This window comes from Mustela nigripes, chromosome 4, assembly GCF_022355385.1.
Source record: "Mustela nigripes isolate SB6536 chromosome 4, MUSNIG.SB6536, whole genome shotgun sequence".
NCBI lineage: Eukaryota > Metazoa > Chordata > Mammalia > Carnivora > Mustelidae > Mustela > Mustela nigripes.
This window is the reverse complement of record NC_081560.1, coordinates 152,670,885-152,698,117: the sequence shown is the minus strand read 5'-3', so window position 1 is coordinate 152,698,117 and position 27,233 is coordinate 152,670,885. Positions and strand designations below refer to the sequence as shown.

Here is a 27,233-nt window from a genome sequence, read left to right as displayed (position 1 = left end):
GAGTGTTGCAAGAGAAGACATTTGTTGAATTTCTGCTTTGTGAGACTAGACACTTATTATTTTCTCTCATTAATCTACATAAACCTTTAGGTAGATATTTACTGCTAACCCCGTATTATAGTTGAGGAAATAATAGAAGCTCAAAGAAGTGAAGTGAAGTACTAGTAAGTGAGCAAGGATCTCAGTCCAAGATCTTGTTTGACTCCAGATCTTGTATCTTTTTCATCACCTACCACTGCCCTCCTTTTTGTTTGCTGTGATTATTCCTAGTAAAAAGACAGAAGTTACCAGATAATGTGGAAAGCATAATTTTATCCTCAATTCAGGAATTAAGGGGTAAAATTCTGAAGCAGTCCTGTGGCATGTTGCAAAAGAAACCTTTGAAAGCCAAGAAGTAGTGGCAATGGAAAGAAGTAGGCCTCTCAGAAGGACTGAGGAGTATCTTATTATCAGGAAATACTGGTTCCGCAGCTCCTGCTCCTCCTTTATCCTTTTCACAGGCTTCAGGAATTATAGTAGGAAACTTGAAGCTGAAGAGAGGACACGTTCTCAGTGTCAGACCTGCAGGAAAACACTTCATAGTTTTTTTTTTTTTTAAAGCTTTTATTTATTAATTTGACAGAGAGAAATCACAAGTAGACGGAGAGGCAGCCAGAGAGAGAGAGATAGGGAAGCAGGCTCCCTGCTGAGCAGAGAGCCTGATGCGGGACTCGATCCCAGGACCCTGAGATCATGACCTGAGCCGAAGGCAGCGGCTTAACCCACTGAGCCACCCAGGCGCCCCACTTCATAGTTTTTTATGAAATAATGTTGGATGCAGTCTTTCAATTCTGTAGACTTGCCCTCATAGTGCTAGGCATACCATTTAATCCTTATATTTATGGAGAAAGGTGTTTTAAACTCCACACTGGCACAAAACGTGAATTTTAGGCTCCTTGCTAGTTTGTAATTTGAGGATTTTCTACACTTGTGTTTGATGTAATGAAATTAAATGGATGAAAAAAAATGAAACTACAGAAGAAGTCTTGGAATCAAGTGGTTCATCCTTTTCTGATTGAAGCTATTTTTTTTCTTGAAGCCTGATTTTCTGTAGAAGTACTAACTTAGTAAATTCATGGAAATGTGGTGTTTAATAAGAAAATCGAATATAATTACTTTGTTGTGATAGAAACTATTTTTAAAATGCTAATCAAAGATTTTTACTGGTTGGAATGTTAGTATTTTTTGCAAGGCATGTAAGGAATGAATTATATGGGACTCAAATACAGTGATAAAGCTGTTGATTTTCATGTGTTTGGGACAGCATCTGTTATGAGACTTGTTATGCTCATGTTATAGTGTTTGAGGAGAGACATAAGCAAATAAGAATGAGTCTGTGTCTTAAGGGGCTCAGATTCTTACATTGCAGTTTGGGGAATAGTTGAGAATATTTATCATCTTATACTTTCTTATACTAAGGTATTATATACATTTAATCCATAGGCAATGCAGTTAATTTTGAAAGCATGCTTATTTTTAATGCTTATGTAAATTGTGGTTTGCATTTATTTATGTTGTATCTTCCTCTACTGAGCCATAAATTCTACTTTGCTATTGTCTGCTGGTCATTTCTATCTGTTTATTTCTGGCATCTCAATTTTAGTATTTTCACAATTGATGTAATCATATTTTCCCCAAAATCCAGTTGTCTTTTTTTTTTCTTTTTTTAAATTAAAGGGGCAGGGATATAGACTGCACGCCTTACAGGGAAGAGTGGCAAAGCCCTCCCCCCTTTTTTTTAGAGAGAGTGCACAAGCAGGGGGCAGGGGGGCAGCAGGCAGAGGGAGAAGCAAAGCTCCCCACTGAGTAAGGAGCAGGACTCCATCGCAGGACCTTGGGATCATGACCTGAGCCAAAAGCAGATGCTTAAATTGATTGAGCCACCCAGGAGTCCTGGAGAAGCAGACTTCCTGCTGAGCAGGGAGCCCCACATGAGGCTTGATCCCAGGACCCTGGGATCATGACCTGAGCCAAAGACAAATGCTCAACTGACTGAGCCACCCAGGTGTCCCTCCAGTTGTCTTATAGTCTACATTTTAACTTAATGCTGTAACCATCTTTCAAGTCTATAAGACTTAAAGCTTAGTATCACTTTTAACTTAAATCATTGTGAAATCTGTGATGATTCATTTCTCAACTTTTATTCTCTCTTCTCACAATGACTAGTTTTGGTTCTTCGCCATTAGTTCTCCAACCTAGCTAATGATCATCAGAGTCACTTTTTGAAAAAAAATACAGAGTCCAGCTTCCCTCCTGACTCCATCATCATACAAAGAGTGATTCAGTAGGTCTGGGGCCTGGTCCCAGGATCCATTAATTACCAGTCCCTGATGATTCAGAAGGTTTGGGAGCTACTGACCTAGACCAATAGCTTCATTTCTACCAATAGGCTCTTCCTTCTGGCCCCTTTAGATTTGCCCTCAAGGATATGTTTCGTGCATGACTGGGCACCTCCGAGATTTGAGTTTCGAAATTATAGCTCTGAGTATATGCTTTTTTAAAAAAAAAATAAAGGATTTTATTTATTTATTTGACAGAGAGGGTGAAAGAGCACGAGCAGGGGGAACAGTAGAGGGAGAAGCAGGCTCCCTGCTGAGCAGGGAGGCTGGCAGGACCTTGGGTCAGGACCGAAGTTGAAGACCGACAGTTAACCATCTGGGCTACCCAGGTGCCCCCATTTGTATCTGTTTTTGTGGGTCATTTAGGAACCTCTCTGATATGGTCCTAGTTGACTTTCCAGTCATATTTTCTGTTGCTTTCTTTTTACGTTCTTTATATTTCCCTGGCATTGGTGCCTTTGCTTATGATTTTCCCTTTATGCGAGTATACGTTTATTCTTCAAGGAACAATTCAAGCCCTACTTATCAAATTGTCCCATTTACTCCAGTTCCCTAAAGTAGTTTCTTTGGTGGCCAGAAGCCACCAGAAGTGCACCTTAATTCTTTATCAGGATCTCTTTTAATACTAAAGGTAGTTAAGAACCAACATTTACTGAGCATGTACCAGATTGTGCCTTAAACTTAACACCTTGCATGTGTTATTTAATTTAAACCTCATAATAAGTCCAGGGGAAATACTATTAATTTGCAATTTTACAAATGAAAAATCAGAGACAGAAAAATGATCCCTCACAAAGACACATAAGGAATCCAATGGGAGGACTAGGATTTGAATCCAGGTGATTTGATTTCAGAGCCTGTACTCTCATTCATTAGGCCCTCCCAGCTCTTTCATAAGCCTTTCTTTCTGCTCAAAGCCAAATGCACTTATATTTATATTTCTGTCTTATCTCCCATTGCTTGAGTGTGAAAGGAATGATTAATCTCTGTTTAAATCACAGAACCTAGCACAGTGCCTTACATGTATAAATGGCGCCATAGGTATTTTATCTTTTTGGTGTGTGTCTTTTCTTTTTTTTACAGTTTTCAAACAAAAGACTATTACCAGTTGGATGGACACTAAAGGAAACAAGACAACTGAATCAGAAAGGTATAGAAACATGCCTATATAGAAGAATATGTGACATGATATATGAATGTTTTATCTTGGTTCATGTCACTTTCTCCTTGCTTTCCCATTTTTTTATATGTTTATTTATTTACTTTTTCACTTAAAAATACTAATTTTTAGAGTCCTTCATGTGCTAGGGTCTATACTTGACATACAGAGATGAAAAAGGAGTGTAGTCTGTGTGTTTAAGATATAGTACACTGGTGGCAGTTGCAAAAACACATGATTATTACATAGTGTGATAAATAGAACAGAAAGGTATAAACAGAGAACAGTGGTGGTTAGCATATAGAACCAAGAATTAGCTTTATCTTTGCAGGAAGGCCTGCCAGGAGGGGAGTGAAGTTTAACATTTAAAGGAACGGCAGGTATTTCCCAGGCATAGAGTTGGGGAAAGGGCGCTTTAGGCATATGTGCAGTCATGGAGTCATGAAAGAGCACGCTCTGTGTTTAGGATATCACCAGTAATTTAATTACTGCTGTGACACGGGGAGTGTGGTTGGATAAGTGATTTTTTATACCATAAATTCTTTTTATTGTATCGTAATTTCTGTTGTCTCATTAGTTCTTTTTATTCTGTTGTAGTTTGCATAGTAAAGAAAACAACAATACAAGAGTAGAATCCATGATGAGTTCTGTACAAAAAGATAACTTTTACCAACATAATGTGGAAAAATTAGAAAATGTTTCTCAGCTAAGTCTTGATAAATCACCTGTTGAGAAAAGTACACAATATTTGAATCAGCATCAGACTGCAGCTATGTGTAAGTGGCAAAATGAAGGGAAGCATACAGAGAGGCTTTTAGAAAGTGAACCTTCATCAGTAACTCTGGTACCAGAGCGATTCAGTAATGCTAATGTTGATCAGTCATCCCGAAATGATGATCACAGTGACACAGATAGTGAGGGAAGTAGAGATAACCAACAATTTTTGACACCTGTAAAGTTAACAAATAAAAAGCAGACCACAGAAGGTGAACAGGCCAGAGAAGCCAGAAGCCACCAGAAGTGCAGCAAGTCTTGCCGTCCTGGAGAAGACTGTGCGGGTTGTCAGCAGGAAGAGGTAGATGTGGTGCCAGAGAGTCCCTTGTCAGATGTCGGCTCTGAGGATGTTGGTACTGAACTGAAAAATGCCAACAAACTGAGTAGACAAGAGAGTAGTTTAGGAAATTCTCCTCCCTTTGAGAAAGAAAGTGAACCTGAGTCACCAATGGACGTGGATAATTCCAAAAATAGTTGTCAGGACTCAGAAGCAGATGAAGAGACAAGTCCAGGTTTTGATGAACAAGAAGATAGCAATTCCTCCCAAACAGCAAGTAAACTTTCAAGGTTCCAAGCAAGAGAAGCCAACACTGAATTGAGGAAACGGTCCTCTTCTAAAGAAGGTGAAATTCGATTACATTTTCAATTTGAAGGAGGAGAGACTCGGAGTGGAATGAATGATTTAAATGCCAGACCACCTGGAAGCAATTCTGGCCTGAATGTAGAATGTAGAAATTCAAAGCAACATGGGAAAAAGGATTCTAAAATCACAGATCATTTCATGAGAATGCCCAAAGCAGAGGACAAAAGGTAATTTTTTTCAACAAGACTGTCTCCAATAGTGTAATACCTTTTATAATTTTGCAAGGGGGTTTAACAAAGTTATGGTTTACACTAAAGCGAAGAAATAGTTGTGTTTCCTGTTAATTACTTATGGTAAATTTAAACCTAGATTCAAAAAGACCAAAACAGATAACCAGAAGCAAATGAATATTATTAATGGGAATTTTTTGGTTTCATGATTTTCCTTCTGGAATTTATGGGGATTATCAGAATATAAAAATACTAGGTTGATAGTAGCTTCTGTTTATGTATCAATTTTTCTAAGTTTTTGTATACTACATTTTCTCTAATGCTCTAATGGGTAGGCAGGCGATATTGTACTCACTTCGCTAATGAGAAAACTGAAATTTGAATTAGAGAATTCACTGAAATTTTAACTTGTGGGTGGTAATGCTGGAACTTAAATCAGTCTGTCTGATTATAAAGCTTACAGTTATCCCATATGGAATCTTCAAGCTTGCTCTCCATAATTTCTGTGATATTTTCTGTCACATGTGCCACAGTAAGTTCACTTTGTTGAAAATTATTCTAGAAACCTGAGAAGTAGCTGATGCTATAAACCATGACTCATTTGGCAGTGTGCATATTCTTACCTGGTCTTTTTTGGGAAGGTGATTTCCTCTGTTTAGAAATTCTTAACACAGACTTGAAAATAAGCTCTTCAGTTTTACTCTAAGGTTTATAATTTTTTCTTTTGATTGTAAGTACCTAGGGGAGAGAGCAAGCCTGGCACACTTTTTTTAAAAAAAGATTTTATTTATTTATGTGAGAGAGAGTGTGTGTGCACTCAAGCTAGAGTCGGGGACAGGCACAGGGGGAGGAATAAACAGACTCCCTGCTGAGCAGGGAGCCCAACGCAGGGCTTAGTCCTAGATCCTGGGATTATGACCTCAACTGAAGACAGACGACTGACTGAGCCACCCAGGCACCCCTTGGCATGTTTTAAACAATAACATTCTGGGTAAGTTTTGTACTTGTTTATCCAACAAAAACTAGCAGTGAGTGATTGTGACTGAATACATTTGTTTTGACCTTAGAAAAGAACAGTGTGAAATCAAGCATCAAAGAACAGAAAGGAAGATACCTAAATACATTCCACCTCACCTTTCTCCAGATAAGAAATGGCTTGGAACTCCTATTGAGGAGATGAGAAGACTGCCTAGATGTGGGATCCGGCTGCCTCTCTTGAGACCATCTGCTAATCACACAGTAACTATTCGGGTAGGTATTACTTCTTACCGAAAAAGAGAGGAGACTCTTAAATCTTGATTTATTATGGTACTTACTAATGTGAAAAAGAGACCAAGTCATAGAAACTGCTTCTCTTTTCTGGATATATAAAATACTAAGAAGTCTGTAGAGAGATATAATGATAGCTCATTGATAATAGTACTTAATACACACATAAGATTAATCATTTTCAGCTGATAAGGAAATTGACTTTCTCAGTTTTCTTTTGGGAGAGGGAGAAGCAGGCTCCCTGCTGAGCAAGGAGCTTGATGTGGTACTCTATCCCAGGATCCTGGGATCATGACTTAAACTGAAGGCAGACAGACACTTAACCAACTAAGCCACCCAGGCCCCCCACCACAGTCCAATTTTTAAAATTTTATTTTATTTTATTTTGTTTGATTATTTTAGATTATACTGATTTATGAGAGAGAGAGAGAACATGAATAAGGGAGACAGGGAGAGGAGGCTCCCCACTGAGCAGGGAGTCCAATGCAGGGCTAGATCCCATTGGGATCATTACCTGAGCCAAAGGCACATCCTTAACTGACTGAGCCATCCACGTGCCCCAAGATTTCGTTTTTTTAAAGTAATCTCTACACTCAACATGGGGCTTGAACTCATGACCAAGATCAAGAGTCTTGTGCTCCACTGACTGAAATAGCCAGGTACCCCTCTTAATCCAATTTTAGATTTCTGTCACTCATTGGGTAGTTTTAGAATTTTTTTGTCTCTGTATTAGATTTCACAGGAACTACTTTAAAAAAAATCCCTTTTATTATATAGCTTAGTCTGGGGTTGATTAGATATTTTGAAGTATAGAATTTATCATGGTTAGAGGTAGAAGCAACATTGAATGAGGTAGGGTTTGAGCTGAGCTCTAAAAGATGAGCACAGGAGTGCCTGGATGGTTGAGTAGGTTAAGCATCTGACTCTTGATTTTGTCTTAAGTCATGATCTCAGGGTCATGGTATGGAGCCCTGCATTGGGCTCTGTGCTTAGTATGGAGTCTGCTTGAGATTCTCTCTCTTCCTCCCCACATCCATGCTCACTCATTCTTTCTCAAATAAATAACTAAATCTTTAAAAAAAAAAAAAAGAGGCAGAAATTTCTGATGGAGAATTAATAAGAGAATTCCAAGACACATACATAATCCTTAGAAGAAGAGGCTTTGTAGTTGAAAAACTATTTGCTTTAGACATGGAAAATAATTACTAGAGCTTAGAATTTGGATGGAAGATGGTGGAAGACAAGTCTTGAAAAGTGGATTAGGTCCATATTATAAAGGGCTTTAGGTATCAGGAATTGGAGTTGAGTCTGTAGGTATTGGAAATTGTTAAAATGTCTGTCCATACAATAGTTATGCTAAAGCAGGATTAATCAGACAGTTGTGTGGAAGGAAGGTCGAAGTGAGATACATTGAAAACAGAATTGTAATGTAAGAGCTCAGATAAGAGATGAAAAATACGCAAACAATAATTATCAAATTGTGTTGCATGGAAGTGGATCATGGTTTCTTAGGAAATTTGACTCATCTGTTACTTCTCAAGTATATTTTTAACTGTGAAAGCCTGTAATAAAGGAACTAACATACTCAAATATGAAAATGCTTAATATATTTTACTCAGCAGATTTTACCAAGAGAACTCATTTTAGTGCAGACCATACCATTGATGTTCCCTTATCACTGCTGTTTAACTGAAGATTTTCCTTAAGCCTCAGAGTAACAGTTTGAAAACCTTACTGTCCATCGATAGATGAATGGACAAAGAAGAAGTGGTATATATACACAATGCAATATTACTCAGCCCTCAAAAAGAATGAAATCTTCCCATTCACAATGATGTGGGTGGAACTCGAAGGTATTATGCTAAGCAAAATAAGTCAGTCAGAGGGACAAATGCCATATGATTTCACTCATGTGGAATTTAAGAAACAAAACAGTTGAATATGAGGGAAGGAAAAATAAAATAAGATGAAAATCGAGAGGGAGGCAAATCATAAGAGATGCTAAACTCTAGGAAATAGAATTGGGGGAGGGTTGGGGGAAGGGGTAATTGGGTGATGGGTATTAAGGAGGATGTAGTGAGCGCTGGGTATTATATGCAGCTGATGAATCATTAGACTCCGCCTCTGAAACTATAAAAACAAAAACATCATTTGCAATTATTTAGGCATAGCAGTAGGATTTTCTTAATACTGTGTAAGAGATATAAATGTAAATTAAGTAGAAAGTTGATACAAGCTTTAGCTGTCATCCCTAATTTTGTATTTTGTATTTCCTTGTCATTTATTGATGTTGGAACAAGTAAAGGTTACTGTAAAAATTATATTTATAAAAATAGTTTTATTTTGTTTATATCTGATTTCATATGAGATTACTTAGGTGAAGAAAGGGATATGGTATTTAAAAGAATTTGCAAATCACTGAGATAGGGTAATGTGGAAATAAAAAGAGCATGTAGATGGTTGCTTTGTTTTGGGGTAAAATTGATAGGATGTGGTGAATATTCTTAAATACAGGGTGGTAAGGGAAAAGGAGGCACTGATAATGAAGGGAGAAATAAGAAAAGGCTGGATGACTGAGAAAATGTTAATGGTTAGGATTCGGAGAGAAGATTAATTGGGGAGAGAAGTGGTATTTTGAGTTAACTGCCTTTCTTTGTCTCCGTGTCTGTAAGTAAAACCGAAAGCATCCTATACCATCATTACTTAATCTCTGAAATTACTGTTTACTTATTTTTAGATATAACCTGTGAATTTTAAGTCTTTTATTAAAAGATCTTTCTCTTATTACAAGAGTAATGCAGGGTCATTGTAAACAAACAAAAGGCAGCTATTATATGAAAGTATGTAGCTCAAAACCCATGTCTTTCTTAGTCCTATTTCCAGAGTTTAGCAGTTTGGTGTATTTTCTTCTAGATTCCTTTTTATGAATACAATAATATATACATGTAGTTAATAATTATTGGATAAACCTAGTTACATTTCTAAGATGCCACATATTAATAGTTACACATTTTAGAGTAATAAAATAAAGCTGATACTGTTAGAAATGTAGTGCAGGGACATGTTATTTGGTGTTTGTTTATCTTTAAAGACATGATAAAAACATGTAGAACCACATTCAGATACAAACACACAAAGCCTACTTTTATATATATCATGTGTTCCCATGTGTGTGAACCTGGACTGGTACCTGTTCTGTCACCTCTGATCACATGGAATATTTTTACAAAATCACCTTTGGGGCCTCCAGCTGAGGTTGAAAACACTTTTAGCATAGTTGTTGACTCTTGACTCTTCTTTCTTCCTCAAAATATTCTTGTCCCTTGGCTTCTATGATAGCATATAATCCTAGTTTTCTTCCTACCTTCTTAGCCATGTCTTATGTTCCTTTAGTTTTTCTGGCATATGTGGCCATTAAATCTTGTTAGAGTTTCTCAAGGCTTTTCCATAGGTCCTGTTTTTTTCTCACTTTCTTTCTATGGGTGGTCTCTTCCACAATGAGGGTTTTAACAGCCACCTGTATAGATGGCCTACAACTTTATTTCTCTGGAGTTGCAGACATTCTTTTTCCTTTTTCTTTTCTTTCTTTCTTTTTTTTTTTTTTCCTTTTCTGGGACTGGGGGGGCAGAGGGAGAGAGAGAATCCTAGACAGTCTCCACACCCAGAGCAGAGTCTGACTCAGGGCTTGATCTTAAAGCCCTGAGATCATGACATGAGCTGAAATCAAGAATTGGATGCTTGACTGACTGAGCCACCCAGGTGCTTCTTGAGTTACAGACTTTTTATGAGCTGTGTATTGGACAGTCTTCCTTTCCATAAGCTATTCCCTTTTTGAGGAACGAGCTTCATGTCTTCCTTTTCATAGTGAACTTTATTCTTTTTTTTAAAAAAGATTTTATTTATTTATTTGACAGAGAGAGATCACAGTAGACAGAGAGGCAGGCAGAGAGAGAGAGAGGGAAGCAGGCTCCCTGCTGAGCAGGGAGCCCTATGCGGGACTCGATCCCAGGACCCTGAGATCATGACCCGAGCCGAAGGCAGCGGCCCAACCCACTGAGCCACCCAGGTGCCCCCATAGTGAACTTTATTCTTAAGAGTTCAGCTCAATTGCCACTTCCTCAAGGAAGCCTTCTCTAAGCTCACCAGGTGAGTTGGAATTGTCTAGAGTAGGTTCTCATAAAACCATGAAGCTCTCATTCATAACATATTACGGTTCAAATTTTACATTTATGTGATTGTTTATTTGCAGTGAAGAACTAATTCGTGCTACAGCATGGATGAACCTTAAAAACATTACATTTAAAAAGAGACCAGACACAAAAGGCCACATACTGTATGATTCCATTTATAGGAAATCTCCAGAATAGGCAAAATGTAAACCTTTCATGTTTCAAATATTCTTTTCCTCAAACATTTGTTTAATGCTTATTATAAGTAGCATATGTGTATGTGTACACATACATATGTATTTGCATATATATGTATCTATGTACACATACAAAAACGTATAAACCAGGCTCTGTCATAAATATTTAGAGTCCACAGTTAATATGGTTACTATTCTCAAGAAATTTAGAGTCCAGTGGGGGAAGGAAAAACAGATGTTTTCTGGTGTGATAATGATCTATTAAAACAAGAGGGAAGAAACTAATTGACCTTAAGTTTTTGAAGATTTCTTAGAGGAAATGAAATTTGAATTGTGTGTTGAAGTTCAGAATAGATGTTTAACCAGGTAGTGTGAGTAAGAGGATGTTAAAAATTGAGAACATCATTTGTATCACTATAGGTAGAGGGGAGCCATTATAAGATTAGGAGCCTGAGAATACTTTAGAAAGATTGAGTTTGTTCTCAAGTAAGGGGTTTATGGAGGGTGAATATCTGGGGGCAGTGGGAGTTAGGGGAGGGATAGAAGGGAAGCAATAATGAGGAACAAGGGCCTAGATGGGATGGAGATGGAATGAGCAAACATGATGAGTTGGAAACTGATCAACTGGAAATAAGGAGCAGGAACAGCTGGAGAGGACTTCTGAGATTTCTTACTGAGGAGCTGGTCTGCATTTTATAGCATTTGCTTTGGCTGCTTTCTTTGGATTATTTTGTAGAAGGTATGCCTCGTTTCGATGCACTTATAGTTTCCTTGTTTCCCTCTTTTTCAGGTAGACCTTTTGCGAGCAGGAGAAGTTCCTAAACCTTTCCCAACACATTTTAAAGATTTGTGGGACAACAAGCATGTTAAGATGCCTTGTTCAGAACAAAACTTGTACCCTGTGGAAGATGAAGTAAGCACAAAACAGATGTTCTTTTATTCTCTGAAAGACAGTTTTGTATGTGCTTATTTGACTTCTGATTCTTTGACCTAAAAGAACTTAGAATAATTTCATTTATTTCTTTTCCTTAAAGAATGGTGAGCGAACTGCAGGGAGCCGGTGGGAGCTCATTCAGACTGCACTTCTCAACAAATTCACAAGACCCCAAAACCTGAAGGTAGTTGCTTTTGCTATTGTTCTTAGAGATAGGTCTTGTGTCTCCCTCAAAGACATTTTTTGATCTTTGATAGACTCTTAAAGGGGAAAGAAGAGTCAAGAGTCAACAACTATGGTAAAAGTATTTTCAGCCTTAGCTGGAGGCCCCAAAGGTGATTTTGTAAAAATATTCCATGTGATCAGAGGTGACAGAGGTAACAGCCTGTTTGTTTGCAAATTGCTTAGTTCTTGAGGAACTATCTTAAGAGACATTTTGGGTTTCCACTCCATCACTAGTAAATGAGTAGAAGAATCTAGAGTTGTAAATGACTTGCCTGGAGACACACAGAATAATTTGGAGAACCAGAAATAAGACCTTTGTTTCTTGATTCCCCATCCAGTTTCCTTCAGACAAAGCTTCTCTTTTATTTTTGAAAATTATCATGTTTCTGAAATGTCCTTAAAAATAAGTCAGGAAAGAATTATGACTTTAACAATATTTGCCAAAAGGGAAATATCATTTCCTAATGATTAAAGTACACATTAAACATTCTCTTTTGTATTGCTGTTAGTATAGCCTTCTAGCAATCTAATTATTTATTAATTTTACATTTTGGCAATAATTTAGTTTTTGATTTTTTAAAATATTTCACTTAAGACTGTAAGAGCAACGATTAGATTCTTTTTCTAATACCTAAAATATGGGTGAGTATAAGTGTTTTTTGGCGTTGTAGCCATGTAAGCTTTTGGAGTTTTTATAACTATTAACAATAACAGATTTTTCTATGTTTGTGTGAAAAGGGTTTTTTTTGTTGTTTTTTTTTCAAGGTTTTATTTATTTATTTGACAGCAATAGAGGGAGCGCAAGCAGGGGGAATGGGAGAGGGAGAAGTAGGTTTCCCACCGTGCAGGGAGCCTGATGCAGGGCTCAATCCCAGGACCCTGGGACCATGACCTGAGCTGAAGGTAGATGCTTAATGACTAAGGCACCCAGGCACCCCAGGGTTTCATTTTCTTTGAGAGACTTTGTTGTGTACAGTTTCCTCAGGTTTTATAGTGTTTCTCCATTTATATTCAACAAATTTTTCTTAAACTTTCTATACCTTTCTATAGCTCCTGTTTGTCTTTTTTCTCTACATGGAAAACATTGGATGTTGTACCATAATGTATTTTGAAAATTTCATTTCTCTAGATTTAATTTATTTAATTGACAGAGATCACAAGTAGGCAGAGAGGAAGGCAGGGAGAGAGAGCAGAGGAAGCAGGCTCCCCTCTGAACAGAGAGCTCGATCCCAGGACCCTGGGATCATGACCTGAGCTGAAGACAGAGACTTTAACCCACTGAGCCACCCAGGGGTCCCCAATTTCGCTCCTTAAGGACAGTGTTTCTCAATCTTATAATGTACTCCCTTAAAATGGAAGAAACTCTGAGGGTCCCCCAGAGTTTACTTATTTTTAGTATAATGTTAATTACATATGTGCAAGCATCAAACATTAAACATAAACTCTTTATGCTTATAGTAACAGCTATATCCATTTGTTGTTTTTTTTTTTTTTTTGGCATTTTAAGCTTTATGAACCATCATTTGAGTTGTGTTCATTATCACAGTGATAATTTATACTCAGTATCCCCTTTTTGCACAAAAGTTTTTTTTTTCAAGATTTTATTTATCTGACACAGAGAGAGTAAAAGTGTGCAGTAGAGGGAGAGGGAGAAGCAGACTCCCAGCTGAGCAGGAAGACCTATGCGGGACTCAATCCCAGGACCCTGGGATCATGACCTCAGCCAAAGGCAGACAGCTAACTAACTGAGCCACCCATGTGCCCTGCACAAAAGTTTTTTAACCACTGATCTGAACCTCAAAATAGTATGCTGAGAACTTTAAAAAATACTTTATAAAGAAAAAAATTGTTCACTTTGTTTTTACTATTTACAATCACAAACAGTTAGTGGATGTCAGTAGATGCAAAGATGGCATTTGTATGGAGAACATGAGCTTGCAGATAAATACGATAGTGAGCACTTTGGTCCAGGTTCTGTAGAATTTGACAGTTCTGTACTGCTGTATTTCTTAGGATGGCTCAAAATTTTCACCATTTTTATCTGGTTAAAATACTTGCCTTCATTCCTACAATGTGTTATCTTTTGCCCTTTGTATTCCAAAACCATGAAAGCAGGCCACCCAAGAATACTATTTATACTCTATTTAAGAAACACTGTCTTAGGTCCTACGGCCTTATAAGCAGGATTATTTAAATTTTTCATGTTTCTTTAAGCATAAACACAATAATCATAGTGTTCTAAATTACCTTGTCTGCTCACCTCTTTAGCAATTCCTTAGTGCACCAGTGATTACTTTAAGAAGAGGTAATTGCTTTATTCTGAATTTCCCTTTCTTGTTTATTTTATGGTTGATTCAGCAGAACAGAGTAATTCATAGAGATTTTTCTTCTGTCTGCTTATGGTAATTGTTTCTTTTGCTGAAAGAACACTATGGGGGAAGGGAACATTAAGTCCCTCTTACTGAGTATAATAATCTTCTGCTGCTTTTTTTTGATGTTGAGTTAAGCAGGATTAGAAATGTAAAAAGTTTAAAAAAGGAATAGCGTCTTCAGAAGTCAGTTTACACAATAATATTCTTATAATGTATCTGATAATTTTCAAAGAATGGATGTCTTTGTGCTTTAATTGTGTGTATTATGAACTATGAATTAAAGGAAATCTTAGTAGTTGGTAGCTAAGAGTACAGGATAGTGTCCAGTTTTTCTAATGATAGGAGACCTTGTGGTAGACTACTTTTGAGACTTGAAGACTAAAGTAAAACTAAATATTAGTTAGGAATTAATGCTAATTATAAAATCATATTAAAAAATTAGAGTATAAAAGTTAGAATGTAAAATGTTTTTCCTTAACTAACTTTGAGGAATAATTTACATATAAGAACATGCATGCTTTTAAAGTATGTAATTTGATGATGTTTGACATTTGCATATAGCCATGAAACCCCCCTCTACAATCAAGGTATAGAACATTTCTGTCACCTTCAAAGATTCCTCTTATTCCTATAGTTTAATTCCTCTTTCTGCACCGTCTCCAGGCAGCTGTTGATTTGCTCTTTTACTTTTTCTTTTTTCTCTTCTCTTCTCTTTTCTTTTTATTTTTCTTTCTTTTTAACCATAGATTAGTTTACATTTTATATGAATGGAATCACATAGTATGTATGCTAGTGTGTCTGGCTTCCTTCACTTAGAATGAAAATCTTCAAGATTTGTCTGTTTTGTTGAGTTTATCAGCAATTTGTTGCAGTGTATGCATTGTTTGTCCTTTTACCTGTTGATAGAAATTGCTATTTAAGACTGTATGAGGTTCTGAAATCAGATGGTAATTAGAAAAAAAAAATCCTTAAAATCTTCTCTTAATGGAAAATTTTGTATGCAGCTGTAAGAAAAAGAAACACTTTTTCTTACCATATTATTTTATGATTGATGGTTTTCCTTTTTGAAGGAACTTGGATATCCCTTGATTCCAAGTAAATATACATTGTTGGTTTACTTTTTAATCTCATTGCTTGGTAATTGTTTATATGGCATGAAGTGTTTTTCACGCAGCTCCTTGACAGAGTATTTTTAAAAACTTATTCAATTATGAGGAAATTTGGAAGGTTTACTGTAACCTAACAGTGTTTTTTCAACTTACATATACTTCAGTAAAAAAATTGGAGATGTATATTATAAATATAAATAGTTGCTTGTAAATTCTGTTTGTTACATTAGTAATATATACATTATAAAATATAAGCAAAATAGAAATTTAAAATGAGATAAAATGTAATTACAAACACAGTTGACCCTTGAACAACACAGGTTTGAACTGCACCAGTCTCCTGTGCAGATTCTTTTTTGGTAATACGGTACTCTTAATGTATTTTCTTTGTAATTTTATTAATATTTTCTCTTACTTGATTTTAAGAATGCAGTTTATGATACATAAAACATGCAAAATATGTGTTAATCAACTATGTTATCAGGCTTTGGTCAACAGTAGGTTATTAGTAGGTGAGGTTTTTGGGGGAGTCAAAGTTACATGCAGATTTTCAATCCTTGTGTTGTTCCTGGGTCAACCATAATAGTTTTTTCTGCATAAGTAGTGGATTGTCTTATGCATACTCCACTCTGGTATTAAATAAAATTCATATGAGTAAGTTTTAAAGATTTTACTGGCTCTGTTCAACAATCTTTGAATCAGGCAGGGTCTTATCTAGCAGATGGAAAGGCACTCTAAGATCTGTACAAAATGAAAGACTTAAAGGCAGAAGGGAGTGGGATCAAGTATGTTACACTAGGAAAAAGTGGATTGGTTGTGGCAGTCATTTTCCTTTAGGGGATGAAAGAATTCTGTCAGGCTGATGAACTAACTAGTGCTGACCAGGTGGCTCCTCATTGACTGGTTTAAGATTCCATTTGTGGGAGAAGCTGAAACTGTAATTAAGTCTCTAGTGAAGTATGGCTTAGCATAATTGACTCCATTTGGGGCCTGTTTTGTTTTTATCACCATTAACCAAGAATAAAGTACTGCTTAGTCAGATGTCACACCAGTAGATGGCGTGCTATTTTGACTTTTCTCTCTGAGTAAATACACAGTTTATATGAACTGCTTGGGGAAGATAACCATTTATATGTAGCTTATAAAAATAGCTGATAATAAAGGGGAAAAGACCATTTTATGCCTTAGGCATCAGTCTTTTCTTATTATTGCCATCTCTCCCATGAAGCCTTTTTAGACATTTTTCCCTAATTTCCTCCTCTCATGAAATTTTAATACTGAAAATACACTGTATATTTGCATATATAGTGTGAAGTTATTGATAGCCAACAGTCATTAAGATATTTAATTTTTTTATCTCCAAGATCCAGTTTTATCCATTGAGAATGTATCACATCTGTTTATTTTTTTAATGAACTTTTTTTTTAAAAGATTTTATTTATTTATTTGACAGACACAGATCACAAATAGGCAGAGAGGGAGGCAGAGAAAGAGGAGGAAGCAGGCCCTCTGCTGAGCAGAGAGCCCGATATGGAGCTCATCCCAGGACCCTGGGATCACGACCCGAGCCGAAGGCAGAGGCTTTAACCCACTGGGCCACCCAGACGCCCCTATCACCTCTGTTTATAATGCAAGTGTTAGAGTTACAATTTTTTTCCTATTGCTTGACCTTTCTAATCTCATTTTTCTTAAGTGAATGATAAATAATAATGAATATTCTGTTTGTATTCTGTTTGTCCATAGCTACTTACATGGAGTAGCTAATGGTAGGAGGAAGCTGAATGCTGATTACTGGAAATAAGTTCATAAAGAAGAAAAGGGTATTTGTAGATAATTTACCTGACTATATCATGAAGTTTTGTTTATGCTTTTTCCATAGGATGCTATTCTGAAATACAATGTGGCATATTCTAAGAAATGGGACTTTACAGCTTTGGTTGATTTCTGGGATAAGGTAAAAGTATGCTCATTTCTTTAACTTATGAAAATAATCTGTGTATAAAAATTTTGAGAAAATACCCATAAATCTGTCATACTAACATAATTATTATCCATTATTTTTGTGAAAAATATTTCCTATTATATGTATGCTTTGGGAGCTAATTTTGAATTTTGCTTTAATCTCTCATAATGCTCTGTTAAATATTTATACCATCATTAACAGTATTAATGGTTGTATGATATTTTATGATTATTTCATGATTGGAAACATCTAGGCTGCATCCAGTTTTCCTCTGTTCTCATTTACACTGTAGTAACATGTTTATGTATGTTTGTGTAGGTATACACACACACACACACACACACATATATATGGGGATGTATATATATATGTTTTCCCAAATTCAATATTGCTTCCTTGGGTGATTTCCAGAAATTAGATGGCTAGGTCAAAGGGCACAGAATTATAGCCTGGGGTTTATGCTGTAAAATCCTTTTCCATAACAAATTGTAGTAATTTAGTATACCATTTTAATGGGTAAAAATACTACTTTCATAGTTGTGTTAGAAAAATGAAAGCATGGCAAAAGAGGGAGTGCCACAAATAAATTAAAAAATTTGCATGGAAGGGTGCCTAGGTGGTTCAGCTGGTTAAGCCTTTGACTCTTGGTTTTAGCTCAGGTCATGGTCTCAGGATCCTGAGATGGAGCCCTGCTTTGGGCTCCATGCTTAGTATAGAGTCGCTTGTCCCTCTCCTTCTGCTCCTCCCCAAAACTCTGTCTCTAGAATAAATAAATAAAATCTTAAAAACAAATAAATAAAATCTTAAAAACAAATAAATAAAATTTGCATGGAAAATCAAAGAAAGATGACATCTCATTTGGAAAGTGTAATTAGCACATAAAGCTCCCTGTACGTTACCTTCTGCAGTGTATAAGAGCTTACTATGTTTGTTAAATTTGTTGCCTAAGAAAGTGTTCCTGTAAGATATTCAAGCCTCTTGGAAAAGCAAATTTTGGTTAGGATAAAGTAATTTTCTAGTAACTATGGTGGTATCACTGGGAGAATGAGAGATCTCCAGTTTAAATGACTTTAATTCTTAGACTGTTAACAGGTAATTTTACTAATAAAATGTGAGGTTTATAATATAAATTTGTAATCAACTTGCTTTTAAAGCTTGAGATCATTCTTTTTCCTGTGTATGTCCTTTATCTACTACATTTTTTTCACAGACCAAGAGAAATACGTTCAGCTACTTTTTTTTTTTAACTTTTAATTCTTTATTTTTTATAAACATTTATTTTTATCCCCAGGGGTACAGGTGTGTAAATCACCAGGTTTACACACTTCACAGCACTCACCAAAGCATATACCCTCCCCAATGTCCATAACCCCACCCCCCTCCCCCCAACCCCCCCCCCCCCGCAACCCTCAGTTTGTTTTGTGAGGATAAGAGTCACTTATGGTTTGTCTCCCTCCCAATCCCATCTTCTTTCATTTATTCTTCTCGTACCCACTTAAGCTACGTTCAGCTACTTTTGAGGAAAAGAATAATAAAGGGAATTGCATTTATTGAAGACATATGTATGAAAAGGAATATAATATTGAATTTAATCCTCAAACACTTTTGTGAAGTGTAGATATCACATTCAATTTAGAGAGGAAAGTAGACTTAGAACTTAAGTAACTTGGTCAGCATTATACAAATATTGAGAGAATTCACCAACAAAGTATTGGGGGATCTAGATTTGAGCTCAGATCAATTCCATCACAAAATAATGTTCTTTTTCTTTCTTTCTTTCTTTTTTTAAAGTAGGCTCCGTGCCCAGCGTGGAGCCCAACTCAGGGCTTGAAGTCACAATCCTAAGATCAAGACCTGAGTTAAGATCAAGAGTCAGACTTAAAGTTTGTTCTTTTTTTATTATAATGATGTTTAACCCTTAAGAACACTGAACACCCTTACGTATAAGCCATTGTTTTATTAAAGATAGAATTGATTGACAGTCTTATCATCAGAAAGCAGGGAGCCCTGAACATGTCTATAGGTAACTGTAAGAATTAGGCAGAGTGGAAGAAATGGTTTAATAGAGTCTAGTGAGTCTATTATTTTGGATCATGGGGGAGATATTATAGAGGACTAGTATTTGGGTGGTTGAGCGTAAAAAGTGTAGAGGAGTAGTTAAAGGAAATATATTTTGCAAATAGCTTGTTAAATGCATTAACTTCTTTCACTTTGCACAATGTTACAAGGTTCATTTGTGTTGTAGCATATGTCAGTACTTTATACCTTTTTATTGCTGAATAATATCCATTGTATAAGTATGCCATATCTTCTTTATCCATTCATCAATTGATGGACATTTGGGTTGTTTCCACTTTTTGGCTATTATCATTAGTATTGCTGTGAACATTTGTGTATAGGTTTTTGTGTGGGCCTGTTGTTTCACTCCTTTCGATATATACCTAGAAATTGCTAGGTTATTTGCTAACTTATCATTTCATATTTTAAGGAACTTTCAAACTATTGATCCAATGGGTGCCTTACTTTACAGTCCTACTGGCATTGCACAAGGATTCGTTTCTCTACATCATTGCTTGTTAATGTGTGTCCTTTTGATTTTAGCCATTCTAGTTGGTGTGAAGTATCTCACTGTGGTTTGATTTGCATTTCTCTAATGACTAATGATTTTGAACATCTTTTCATGAGACTGTTGGCCATTTATGTATTTCTTTTGAGAATTATTCATTCAATTCCTTTGCCCTTTAAAATTTTTTTTTTTTTTTTTTTTACTGAGTTTTGTCTTTTAAATCATAAGTCCTTTATCAGGTATTTGATTTGTAGATACTTTCTCCTATTATATAGGTTGTCTTTTCATTTTCTTGATGGTATCCTTTGAAGCACAAAAATTTTCAATTTCAATAAATTCCAATTTATTTTTTTCTTTTGTTTCTATTTTTTGTTGTCATATCTAAGAAGCTATTCTGATGTCAGAAAGACTTGCGCCTTTGTTTATTTCTAAGAATTTTGTGGTTTTAGTTCTTATATTTAAGTCCATGACCCATTTTGAGTTAATTTACATATATGGTATGAATTAGGGGTCCACTTTTACTGTTTTGCAGATAAGTATCCATTTTGTGTTAATTTTCCTATATTATACAAGGTAGACATGTGATTTCATTATTTTGTATTGTGGGCATCTGGTTGTCCCCGAACCATTTGTTAAAAAGACTCTAATATTCCTTTTTTTTTTTTTTTTTTTTTAAAGATTTTATTTATTTATTTGTCAGAGATAGAGCGCGAGCGAAAGCGAGCACAGGCAGACAGAGTGGAAGGCAGAGTCAGAGGGAGAAGCAGGCTCCCCGTGGAGCAAGGAGCCCGATGTGGGACTCGATCCCAGGACGCTGGGATCATGACCTGAGCCGAAGGCAGCTGCTTAACCAACTGAGCCACCCAGGCGTCCCAAGACTCTAATATTCCTATTGACATTTCTTGGCATTCTTTCAAAAACTAGTTGACCATAAACATTTATCTGGCCCATTGATCTATATTCTGTCTTTATGCCACTATCACACAGTCTTGATTACTAAACTTTGAAGTCATTTTTAAGCTGGGAAGTGTGAGTGCTCCAACTTTGTTCTTTTTCTAGTTTGTTTTGGCCATTGTGGATCTTTGGCATTTCTATTTGAATTTTAGGGTCAGCTTATTAGTTACTGCAAGGAGTTAGCTGTGAAGAGTAACTTTTATAATCATATTAATAGAATCTAAAAGAGTTTTGCATTTTGAGATAGGACCAGTAATTTCAGAGTTCCTTTATCAAGCTTTTGACCTATACTATGCTCAGTGGCAGGCATAAAATAATAGAAGGCTTGTGTCTGTATCAGAATATCCTTGAATCTCTGTATCTCTTAGTCTTACAGAGATAGAATTTTTGATGTAAAGTTGACCAAATTAATATCCTCTTTGTCTTAAATTGTAATTTATACATGCTCTGTTTGCATTTTGTAGTTTTCTGGGTTTTAATTGGATGCAGTTGTTAATTTTGGTAAAAGTAACATTAAATTTGACACTTGACAATGGCAGTAAAACATGCCTTTGGTTAAAATACCTCTGTCACCTTGGTATGAGGTAAAGTAGTCATTTTTTCTCTCTCTTCTTAATGAAACTACTCAGACAGGATCTTGTTTCCCTTTTGTCAGGTGACCTTGCCCAGAAGGGTAATATATAGCAAGTTTTGGTGTGTTTAGTGTAGAACATAAATAAGAGATGATTACCAAGGTGCTGATGATAGTTTTATAGTTCTTTAGAGAGAGAGGCATTGCGTTTTTGACCTTCTGATTTTTATTTACTTTGTAAAAGTACAAATGGTTGGAGGAGTCCCTGTAACTGTACCAAATATTCATTTCTTATTTTCTTAAGTCTTTGCACTTAGATCTAGTATTTTATAGTTATATCTAGATACAAAAGTATATTTAAAATGTTTTAGGATATATTACAAAATTGTGTTACATAGCTTTATCATCTTTAATCTTAATGGTTATATAATATTCCATCAAATTGATAGATCATTTTCTTAGCTATTGGAGTAAAGTATAAAGTATACTTTATTAGTATTAAGGACATCTGTTTTTGTATAAAGTATATCTAGAGATTCAGAGGTATTCTTCCCTGTGACTCTTTGTTATTCCATTGTCATCAACGTATTTAACAGAAGTCGTTGGATGTTTAATATGGTTGTGTGTTTTTCTGTCCATCAAATCTCCAAGGATATTAATATAGATCTTTACCACATCACAGCCCACAAGGATAACATTGCCCAGGCTCATGGTGATTAAAGACATATGTTTTAGTGGGATTGGAGGAGGAAAATGAGATCTATAGTACAAGAGAAGCGATTGTTTGGCTAGATTTTAAATTATGAATGAATTATATTTGCTTTGCATTATCTATGTCCACATAGATTATCTATGTCCACATTATCTATGTCCGCATAATTTAAAAGTAGGAGTACTTTAAAAAGGGTTCTTAAATGTTGCTTATTAGCAGTATTTGGAAATTGTTTACTTAAATGTTACATTGAACTCTGCAAGCCTTGCTTTGCTAAGAAAAAAATGAAGTTTAAGTTTAACATATCAACTTAATATTTTAACTGCAGAAGTTAAGTATATTTGGGGGCAGTTAAAATTTATCTCCTTAAAGCCTTGTTTTTTCTTTTTTTTTTTTTTTTTTAATTTACTTGACAGACAGAGATCACAAGTAGGCAGAGAGGCAGGCAGAGAGAGAGTAAGGAAAGCAGGCTCTTGCTGAACAGAGAGCCCGATGGGGGACTCGATCCCAGAACCCTGGGATCATGACCTGAGCCGAAAGCAGAGGCTTAACCCACTGAGCCACCCAGGCGCCCCTAAAACCTTGTTTTTGGCTAATTCTGTGTGTATTAGATTTTGTGACCTTCAGAACAGAAGGTGTTAATAACCACGGTCATTTAATATCATTCCATGGTATGATTTTATCTATACACTAATATCTAGTGCAAGAAGTAAGAGACACAGAATCCTGCTAATCCTGCTATGTGAGCGAACTTATTTGAGATGAAAGTGAGTTTTTACTTTTGCTAGAGCCCAGCAAAGATCACAGAGATCTGTTATTTTGTAGTTTATACTTAAATATTTAGATGGTAGCCCGTTGAAATGGCCATTACTTAGTGTTTTTTGCATCTAGAGTGTTAATATTGGTCTTCCTCATTGCCAGATGTTGGAAGTGCTAGGAACAAATAGTCTGTGTTTTATGGCTCTCCTGTGTGATATTCCACAAAATTTAATTCAGGTACTTCTATAATTTGTATTCTAAGTAGATTGTTATTACTAGCATTTTTTCCCCAGGAAAGTTTAACAAAATGTTCTATATATTAAAAAAGGTCCTCTATTAATGCATTTTAGAGATGTTTTAAATAGTTCCCATATTACAACAGCTGTGGCACTATTTCTTCTCATTCTCAGTGAGTTACCTTGTAATTCACATGCCACATTAAAGCTCTTATGGTATGTTTAAGAGTGATTACTTCTGTGTCTGTGTTCCTGGCTTCTGTGTCTGTACCTGGGTGGTAGTAAAAAATGGATGTTTGCTTTATAAATATTCATTAGACCATACATAATATATTTTGTGTACTTTTTGAATGTATACTTCACAATAAATGTGGATGTTAATTTATTCAGTATAAAGAATTTTAAATTTAAAACTGACTTATGTAGCAAACTTTTTCAGCAAATGGATTAGTTTTTGAAAGAAAACCTAAAGTTTTAGTGACTATTTTATTTTCATTTTCGTGTTTAGTTTTATGTCTGGAATAGAAAAGATAGAATCGACTAAGCCTCTTATTTCCTCACTTCTGTTGGTTTATACAGGCTGCCATAAATAACAAAATGAGGGGTTTTATTATTTTTACATCTGTGACTGCTAAAAGAGACTGAGAAATAGGAGTGCGGGAATGAATAGAATTTACAGATAAAAAATGGAAAAACACTTAAAGGAGAAAAGTTTTGTTGCTGTGATTAGGCTAGTAATATATTCTTTTTTGGAAGCCACAGTTTTTTTTGTTTGTTTGTTTGTAGTAAATACAGCATGAAGTCTATACCTCATACATATGCAATAAATTCTTTATTACAACTCAGAGATTATGCATCCTTTACTTTTGCTGTAGCTATTAAAATATTGTATATGTGTCATCCTGTCAACTGGTATCCTGTGACTTCTCAGAGAAAGGTTGAGTATAAAGCCTTTTTCCCTGTAAAGGAGGTCGTGTAAATCTGTCAGTAATGAACTTGCATTTTTTAATGTGCTACTTAACTTTAAAAGGTAAATGGGAGTCACACTGAGTTTTGAAGGATGCAAACTAAGTGGAACAAATTACGCCCTAGTTACTTTTTTCCTTCAGAGTTCTTCATAAGTAATTAAAAAGTTTGAAGATAGGTACATTAGAATTTATTATCTTCAAAATTGAAGGATATGCTGTTATACCTATGTTTAACTAAAATGATATTTTGAACTCATAAACTCTACTTTAAAATTATAATTATTGGGAACTTTAAAAATTATAATTATTGACATAACATTGTAGAAAAATAAATACAAGTAGTATTAAATTAGATTATAGAAAAAGTTCATCTTACATGTATAATGTCATGGCTGGAAGAAGTTGTTAAATTTTTTTTTTAAGTTTTTTTTTTTTTTGTCATAGAGAAAGAGGGGGAGAGAGAGCGAACACAGGCAGACAGAATGGCAGGCAGAGGCAGAGGGAGAAGCAGACTCCCTGCCGAGCAAGGACGCCAATGTGGGACTTGATCCCAGGACGCTGGGATCATGACCTGAGCCGTAGGCAGCTGCTTAACCAACTGAGCCACCCAGGCGTCCCGAAGTTGTTAAATTTGATTCATGTTTATTTGATAAAAAGTTAAAGTGTGTTAAAATTATTAGGCAAAAATCATAGCATAAATCGTTTCTCATTAAATAGCCTAAAACATAATAGTACCATGTTTATGGATCACTTTAACATCAATACATCTGTCTTCAAGTGGTATCTTGTAGACTTCCTGACTTTCTGGGGCATGCATACTATTAAGGACAGCTTATCTAATAACTATGCCAGATGTGCTTAGTATTTTTTCTCTATTAAAAATTTTAGAACAAAAATACTAGAGCAGTTTTTCTCTTTTCTCTCTCCACAGTATAATCCCCCACCCCCACCCCGCAATAAACATTTCATGGAACATTGGTATTTTCTAGAATAGTTTGGGAAATGGTGATGTAAGGCAACAGGTTGTTGTAATCAGTATTTCAAATCAGGGCATATTTCCTTAACTAATAGCCAGTAAAGATTGCAGCCACAATAGCTCTTATTTATTTGTTTATTTATTTAGTAATGCACAAGTAAGTTTCTGAATGTATATAAACACATTACTCGTTAGCTTCCGAGTGTAAATGCAATCCTTCATGGCTAATCTGTTTCTGGATCTTTCTTCAAAGCTTAAAAGATTTAAAGTGTCGTTATTACATTTGTCACAAAGAGCCTGTAGCAAATTCCTAATCAAATGAAAGCAGCCTTGAATGTTTCATAAGACTACAGCTAATGTCTTTATCTCTCTAGCTTTCAAACCTCTGATTTGGAGTTCAGTGGAAATTTAGCCTTTTTGGACTTCTTCCCCTGATGACTCACAGTCTCTACAAACAATAAGGTCTGCATTGCTTTACAGCTTTTGACTTAATTTAATTCATGAGAACTGTAGGAGCCAAAAGAGAACTAATCATAGTCACTAAAATACTGAATTTAAGACTCATATGAAATATGTGGACTTTCCCCCCTAGTTTGGTTAAGGTATGTTTTTGGATCAGAGCATATGTTGAGGGTATCAGATTCATGATTTATTTTAAATAGTGCATATTCTGTAGTACTAATTGCTGCAGTTGGAACTAGGCATCTTGCTTTATAAACTCGTTAAGTTATTATGGATGATAAGTCGCAGTTGAGCCCTCCATGCACTGCGTCATTAATGATGTCAGTGTTGTTATTTTGTGTTTGTGAAATACTGTCTGTCTTATTTGTGTATGTAGAGGACAAGGAGGATGGAAAATAGGATACCCACATGTGAAAATCCATCAGTGCAATTTCTTCTTTATTCCAATAAGAAATAAACCTAGTATATTAGTGTCCTGTAACTCCAACCTTAATTGTTTGGTTCGAATAGCTATGGAAGCCATTACTTGTTTAAAAAAAAATACACTTTATTTATTTATTTGACAGAGGGAGAGCATAAGCAGGGGAGTGGCAGGCAGAGGGAGAGGGAGAAGCAGGCTCCCCCAGGAGCAGAGAGCCCGATGTGGGGCTCAATGCCAGGATCCTGAGATCATGACCCGAGCTGAAGGCAGTTGCTTGACCAACTGAGGCACCCAGGTGCCCCAGAAACCATTACTTTTAAATGTTGCTATGGCATTGATTTTATTATCCAGGAATTTACTCTGTTACGGGGTGATAGTAATTCCGTGTTTTAATCTTTTTCATGATTGATATTTCTGTTAACTAGTTTGAAGTGTTTTTTGTTTTGTTTTGTTTTGTTTTTATTTGGTTGGCCGTAATGCCTTGATTTATAATTCCTGGTAAATTCATTTACATTTACTGTTATGTTCCTACTGTATTTCTTTTAGATAAGCTGCTAACACTGTTATTTACATGTAAGGTCTCATATTTAACAACCAGTAGGATTTTGTGGTATATAATATCTGAAGATAAAAGGATATTTAAAAAAATGTAAATCTGTTTTTTTTAAGCAGTCATAACTTTTTTTCAAATAACTTTAAAGATTCAGGATGAATGATTTTTGTTTTTCAATTTTTTTTTTTTTTTAATTAGCACATAATGTACTATTTGTTTCAGGGGTACAGGTCTGTGATTCATCAGTCTTAAAACAATTCACAGCACTCACCATTGCACATACCCTCCCAATGTCCAACACCCAGCCTCCCCATCCCTCCCATCCCTCCCTCCATTTCAGCAACCATTAGTTAATTTCCTGAGATTAAGAGTTGCTTATGGTTTGTCTCCCTCTCTGGTTTTGTTTTATTTCATTTTTCCGTCCCTTCCCCCATGATCCTCTGTCTTGTTTCTCAGATTCCTCATATCAGTGAGATCATATAATAATTGTCTTTCTCTGATTGACTTATTTTACTTATCATACTATCCTCTAGTTCCATCCACATTGTTGCAAATTGGAAGATTACAGATTTGTTGATGGCTTCATTATATTCCATTGTGTGTGTATACACACACACACACACACACACACACACACACCACATCTTCTTCATCCATTCATCTGTTGAGGGATATCTAGGCTTTTTTCATAGT

At 35.7% G+C, this 27,233-nt stretch overlaps 1 protein-coding gene across 3 annotated transcripts in view; it reads left to right on the top strand.

The window, feature by feature from the left end:
* The window catches only part of PARG (poly(ADP-ribose) glycohydrolase), a 122,452-nt gene that overhangs the window by 4,061 nt on the left and 91,158 nt on the right, over window positions 1-27,233 (top strand). For all 3 annotated transcript variants that reach the window (XM_059398010.1, XM_059398011.1, XM_059398008.1), the window contains exons 2-7: window positions 3,462-3,528; window positions 4,135-5,121; window positions 6,192-6,379; window positions 11,554-11,672; window positions 11,794-11,877; window positions 17,279-17,353. In XM_059398010.1, coding sequence (XP_059253993.1) covers window positions 3,491-3,528; window positions 4,135-5,121; window positions 6,192-6,379; window positions 11,554-11,672; window positions 11,794-11,877; window positions 17,279-17,353 — 1,491 coding nt within the window. In that variant the 5' untranslated portion in view covers window positions 3,462-3,490. The remainder of the gene's footprint in view (window positions 1-3,461; window positions 3,529-4,134; window positions 5,122-6,191; window positions 6,380-11,553; window positions 11,673-11,793; window positions 11,878-17,278; window positions 17,354-27,233) is intronic.